Source organism: Castanea sativa, chromosome 9 (assembly GCF_040712315.1).
Source record: "Castanea sativa cultivar Marrone di Chiusa Pesio chromosome 9, ASM4071231v1".
NCBI classification, from domain to species: Eukaryota; Viridiplantae; Streptophyta; class Magnoliopsida; order Fagales; family Fagaceae; genus Castanea; species Castanea sativa.
Genome location: NC_134021.1, coordinates 34,635,389 through 34,642,070, shown reverse-complemented (window position 1 = coordinate 34,642,070; position 6,682 = coordinate 34,635,389). Strand labels below are relative to the sequence as shown.

At 38.6% G+C, this 6,682-nt stretch overlaps 1 protein-coding gene across 1 annotated transcript; it reads right to left on the bottom strand.

The window, feature by feature from the left end:
* Positions 1–5,251: 5,251 nt before the first annotated feature.
* Positions 5,252–6,126, bottom strand: LOC142609099 (uncharacterized). Its single transcript, XM_075780730.1, has 2 exons — positions 5,900–6,126; positions 5,252–5,609 (listed from the first exon to the last, which is right to left on the bottom strand). The coding sequence occupies exons 1-2, from the start codon at positions 6,124–6,126 to the stop codon at positions 5,252–5,254; spliced, it is 585 nt and encodes a 194-aa protein (XP_075636845.1).
* Positions 6,127–6,682: the final 556 nt, after the last annotated feature.

Here is a 6,682-nt window from a genome sequence, read left to right as displayed (position 1 = left end):
GATTTTCTCTTGGTCATGTAGGTTTTTTTTTGCATGGCTATGGAAAAATTTGGTAATTGTGTATGGATATCTGAGGAATTTTTATTGTGATGAAATTTTGGTGGGGCATTAATTTTCTTGTTTGTTTGTGTGTGTGTGTGTGTGTGTTTTCTTTTTTGGGGGGCATTGACTTTTTTGGGTGCATGGGAATTTTTGGACATGTGATTTTGGGTCATGAGATTTTTTAGGGACATGGAAATTTTTGATCATGTGGTTTTGGTCATGGGATTTTTTTAGGCATGCGATTTTGGTCATGTGAATTAATGAGCTAAATTTGTGTGTTGTAGAACCTCAAAAGTCAAGGTAATCTCCAAATGTTGAGAGGTGCATAGGTAGCATTGTCTCCTAGCATCAAAAGCATTATCAATGAAGCAGGCTTTGGTACTTTCTTCGAAGCTCTGTTGAATCATGAAACTCATGAGTACAAAGATCTTCAGTTACTTCTTGCTTTGGCAGAGCATTTCTGGGACATTACTTGCACCTTCCATTTTTCATGTATTGGGGAGGTAATGTTGACACCTTATGACTTCTCTGTTATCACTGGTCTGAGGTTGGGTGGTGAAAGAATTCGTGTCAATGATTCCTTTATTTCATCCGATCTCAAAAAACTTCTAGTTGTAGTGCCTTCTAGAATGAGGAGTAATAACATCCCCTTGTCTTGGTTATGTGAAATTATTCCTCATTGTGAGATTATGGCAAAAGGTGCTCGCATGTTCATGCTTCCTTTTATTGGGACTTTCTTGTGTCCGGATTTAGGTAGTACTGTGAATTTTCTCTACCTAGAAAGCTTGAAAAGAGTTGGACAAATCCGGAATTATAACTGGAGCGGCATGGCTTATGCCACTCTGATGCACTTCATAACCCAACTCTCTAGGTGGAGTCTTTCAAGCTTGGGTGGGGCTCCTTTTGTATGGCAGGTCAAGTTTGGAAAAAAAAGAAAGTTTTTTGGCTGTGTAAGTTTTGGGAAATTATCATGGTTTTGTGGTAATGGTGTTGTGGTGTTTTCAGGTCTAGATGTACAAGTATTTTGGAGTGGGCCATGAAACACAGGAGGAAGTTGTTGGCATTTTTCCTATATTTCTCCGTTGGTTGCCCAGTATCGTTTGTCTATACTCTGCAAGCATTCTTTGGAGATTTGGTGCTTGGTGATTGACAATCTGACCATTGATGATGTGAGTTCTTTTTCCTTCTCCTTTTAAATCTTTAGTACTTGGTTAAGATTTAGCCTCTTCTCCTTCTGAGCTCCTTTTTGTGATTTTTCGGATGAACTTAAATCCTTGGACTAGATGTGAGGGGTATGCTGAGTGTGAGCGAGCTCTAGAGTTGAATGGCCACCAAGTGTTGTTTGAATGTGGGCATGGAAATTATTGGTATCTTGGTGATTGGGTGTTGCCCCAAGTTGAACATGTATATCCTCCTACAACAATTCTAGTTCATCCTTGTCCCTCTATTTGGTTAGCTGACATTTTGACTGATGAAGAGGTTACTCAGGCTCGTGTAGGCTTTGTTGTTCTAGGAACAGGAGGATCTTATTCTAAATTTATTAAAACTCGCCTACAAGGTTGCTTGGCTAATCAAGGGGTACTTCTTTTCTTTTCTAAAGTCAAATCTTCATTTTGAAAATTCTTTTTATATTTCTGCTTGGTGACAAAATTTGCATGTTGAATTTTCAGCCTCCACCTTTTAAAGGAGAGGAAGAGGGAGATGAAGAGGAAGAAATTCCTTCTCCTGATCATGCTGGTAGTTCTTCTAGTTCCTTTTCAGAGACTTATCCTCATTTTCTAGCATGATAATATAATGTGATGAATCCTAATGGAACGTATAGTTCCATGCCTTTGAGTAGGCCAAAGCACGTGCCGAATATTCCTTGGCCCGATCCGGTGTATTCTTGAATTTTCAATGCTTTGTCCTTATTTTCTTTTTAATTGGATGAATGGCTCTTGATCTGGCCAATTTGTGCTTCAGGTTGATGTGGATCTTGTGGAAGAAAGCATGCGGATGATTGGAGGCTTGCAGTCACTGGCTCGTACTCAGTCTTCCCAATATGTGCTCAATGATGCAAGCTGGGTATGCCTTGTTACTCTCTGAGCATCTCTTGCTTGAACTGTGCTTGACGGTGAAATTAACACTTGATTCTGCTGACTTTTTTGGCACATAGACTGGAAGTTGCTGATGATACTAGGAGAACTTTGGAGGAAAGAATCAGGAGCCTTGAACTTGTAAATCGTCAATATGATCCTCGCTTTTTCTCGAGTCAAAAAGGAAATACTGAAGGTAGCTCCTCTAGAGGTGGATCAAGAAGATCCTCACGCAGGCAAACTCGGAATCCCAATGATGTATGACTTATATTTTTATTTTTCTTGCAAAACAGAAGGAAGTGTTCCTTAGACAATCTTGTATTAATTTCCATGTTTTAACTCTTTGCCCTTTGGATCATGTAAAGACTTTAACTAAGACAAGTTTGGAATTCGCCTGATGCGATCTTGTAGTACTAATTTAAACTTATCTTGCTTTGCTCTTTTGGAATCTGCTCTTACTTGAATGAGGTGGAGCTGAATGCCCTTAGTTTAAAAGTGAATGCATCACTTTTTTGAAATCTTAGTTATGAAAATCTTTTAGAAAAATGATGGTGGCACTCCCCCACCTTTTTTTTGAAGATAAAATGAGCCATGGGCAACTGCCCCTAGTTTACAAAATAATGCATGAATTTTGGAAATCTCAATGCTAAATTTTTGAAAAGATGATGATGATCTTTTTTTTTTTTGAAAATTACATGAGACATGGGCGAATGCCCCTAGTTTGGAACATAAATTCACGAGTCTTTGAAAAAACTTGATTTGATCAATTTTTTAAAACAATGATTCAAGTGATGATTTTTGGAAAATAAATGTGTTAGATATGTCAGAATGTCCTAGTTTGATTTAAAAAAATCTTTTTGAGTGTTACATGGTCTTTAAAAATTACTTGAGAACGTAAAAATGCATGGAATTGCATGAGTGTAGGACCGGGCGGCTACACGCCACTTGGTGAATGAGGAGTGCCATTCGGCACTTTTGGAGTGCAATTCAGCACTTTAAAAGTGTCGTTCGGCACTTCTAGAGTGTTGAATGGAATTGGGACATGTTATGGCGTTCATACCATGGTGAGCCGATTCCTTATGATTTTACAATGCATGTTCCGCGGTTTTTGAAAAACGTTTACTTCGTTTGTGATGATGAAACACTCTCCTAATCAACTACAAACTCTATGAAACCTATTTCAAACCTGATTGGGAATTGATGTGGCTCATATAAATATATCCTCCTACGATAATTCCCTGCATAAAGGTTAGCAACACACAATAATCACAAGCACAAGTCATCCATGGCTAGCAATCAAAATTTTTCTCATCCAACAATTCATGATATCAACAGATGGGTTCGTAGCTTTGATTTTAGCACCAAAACCAATTTTACAGCCTTCAAACTAGAGGGAATTAAGGCTTTGAGGAATGTTAAGATCAAGTGGGAGTTCCTTCGTGCTGCAGTGAAATTTTGGGATCCGAAAGATCATGTGTTTCGGTTTAACACTACTAAACTTTGTTCGACAATTGAAGAGTTTTCTGCTATTCTGGGCTATGATTCAAGCAAGAAATCTGTTGCAGTTTCTTGCGATCCCAAGTATAAGGAATCTTTGTCTGATTCTATCAGTCTTCCTACTTCCATTACTAATAGTATGATTGAAGGCCATATGGTGAATCTTCGTGCAATTATCTCTCGGCTAATTGACAAGCGCACTTATGGGGTGGCCAACAATATGCAAAAAAAACTTCTGTTTGGCCTTATGCTTCATGGGAGAATTTTTACTTTGCTCTGGGAGGCATGGTTTTGTGTATGCTCGAGCTATAAGTGTTGTGAGCCAATTTAAGGATGGTGACAATCCTACTTCTTTGATCTTAGCAAAAACCCTTCTTGGACTGGATGCTGTATTTCATGGTGGAGAGACTCAAAACTTCTTAGGGAGTCCTTTGACTTTGCAGATATGGCTGATGGAGCGATTGGATATGATTGCCAAGCCTACCACTGGCAATTGTGGACCTAGCAGGGTTGTAATCAAAACTAAATGTCAAACTGAGAGTGATTGGGTGAAGTTTTTGGACAAGAAATCTAGTACTTCAATTTAATGGGACTGTTATTGGTGAAAGTGCCCACCCCCTCTACTGCGGTCTCTAGGATCAGATCACGTCTTCCTTGTTGGGTTGCAGAGGGCAACTTTCTACAAGGTAGATAGACTCTTGAGGCAATTCAAATACAAACAAGGAATGCCAGGTGGCAAAAGAAGAAGTCCTTGCTCTCCTGTGGACACAAATCCTACTATTGTAAAGAACATGCTATTGGGTTTAGAAATGGCTGACCAGGTGGACCAGTCTTTTATCAAGGTTCACTTTCACAAGATGACTACAGAATACTCTAACTGACTGATAGACAAGATTGTTGACAAGGAAGCTAAGAAGGTTGCTATGAGAGACTCGATGAGGACGACTATGAATTCAAAAGAAGAGATAGGGATGATGAAACACCTAACACCAAAGAAATTAATGATTAGAAGAAAAAGAAAATATTGAAGACAAAGTGACCTTCTTATTTTTTGGCTTTGAGCATGTTTATTTAGAAGTTGATGTAAAAGCTCTTATTTTTAGGAACTCTTTAGGGTTTGCAGGGTAGGGATATTGTTTATGGTGTAGGCTTTTTGGGGTTTTTTTTTTTTAATTTTTTTTTAGGGCTTGGCTTAGGATTTAGGCTTCTATGTAATGACATAGTTTAATGAAATGGTTGAATTTTTGGAGAATTTTTGGTTAATGGGCAAATGGTGGGTTTTGGGAAATTATGACTGAACCAATGCATGGTTGCCTATGTAGCCCCTTGGATAGAAAGATCAGGTCATCACGTAGTTCATTGATTTTTTTTATTCACCTTAATTTTTGCCTAGGCCGCCCTTTCAGGTTTTCAACCTAGCAAGCTCTCTCACTCTTTTTATTTTTTATTTTTTGTTACTCTCCTTTTGCGTAGGTCGCCCTCTTGGGTTTTCAACCTATCTTTTTTCTTCTTCTCTTTTTTTTTTTTTAAATTTTTTTTGTTGTTCTAATTTTTTCCTAGACTGCCCTTTCAGGTTTTCAGCCTAGCAAGCTTTTCTTATTTATTTTTTGTTTCTTTTATGGCTTGTAACTACCACTTCAGACATGGTACTTCTTCAATTGATCCATGTTGGTTGGCTCAGTGAAAGGGTTTACATCTAAGTCCATCAACCTTACGGGTCCTCCAGAGTATATCTGCTTGATAATGTATGGGCCTGCCCAATTCTGCTTGAACTTCCTGTTTGCATCTTGAACTAGGGCTCGGATTTCTTTCAACACTAAATCTCTCAACTTCAAATCTCTGGTTCTTACTTTCTTATCAACAGCTTTTCTAAGTCTCCGTTGATATCCCTGAATGTGATACAAGGCTTTGAGTCTCTTCTCATGTAGCATGCATAATTGATTGTATCTACTTTGCAACCAATCCGCTTCAGGGATTTCACTTTCCAATACTGTCCTTAACGATCAGACACCCATTTCAATGGGAAGGACTACTTCCATCCCATACACCAATGAATAAAGGGTGGCACATGTGGAAGATCAAATTGATGTTCTGTACCCCCAGAGTGCATAGGGCAATTATAGGTGCAAACCTTGTATTTCTTTGTGCTCTTAATCAAGATTTGCCCTATATTTTTATTAGCAGCCTCAACTGCTCCATCAGTTTGAGGACGATAGGGTAAAGATTTATGGTACTAAATGTTGAACTGTCAAAGTAGTTTCTCAGTTTCTCCTTTGAAATGTAACCCATTGTCAGAGATAATCTCATGTGGCACCCCATATCTATAGATGATGTTGGTCTGAATGAATTGAGCAACTTTCTTTGAATTCAGAACTTTGTAGGAGACAGCTTCTACCCACTTAATGAAGTAATCTATGGCTACGAGTATGAATTCATGGCCATTGGATGTTGTTAGGTGAATCTTCCCAATAATGTCTATTCCCCATGTAGAAAAGGGCCAAGGTGATGTCATAGTATGTAATGGCATGGGTGACATGTGTTTCAGATCTCCATGGACTTGGCATTGATGACATTTTCGAACATGAGTTGCACAGTCGACTTCCATAATAATCCAGTAATAACCTTGTTTCCTTATCTTCCTTGATAGCATGTGTGCATTTATATGTGGCCAATAGCTTGATTCATGAACTCCTCAATTATTTGCTGCGCCTCCTTAGCAGTTACATAACGGAGATGAATTCCATCATATGATCTTCTGTAAAGTCTTTCACCACAAATAATGTGATTAGTGGATAACCTTCGAATGGTCAATTGGTCATTCTTGTCTACAGATGGTAGGTATGTCCCATCCTTGAGGTACTGTAGGATGTCTGAATACCATTCACCTTCCTCATTCTTTCCCTCATCTTCTTCTATTGTCATGTAGTAGGCTGGTTCTTCTTTCCGTTCCAACACTATCAGTTTGGCTTCATCTTCTTTTGGCCCATCCATCATGGATGCCATGGTTGCTAAAGCATCTTCAATTTGATTCTACATCCTTAGCACATACTGGTATCAGATCTTGCTAA

Bases quoted from the DNA above. Each gene is read 5' to 3' on its own strand.
- LOC142609099 (XM_075780730.1), bottom strand. From the start codon at position 6,126: ATGACATCACCTTGGCCCTTTTCTACATGGGGAATAGACATTATTGGG. The intron at 5,610-5,899 runs GTTACATTTCAA...CTGATCGTTAAG, and splicing joins GAGATTATCTCTGACAATGG to GACAGTATTGGAAAGTGAAA.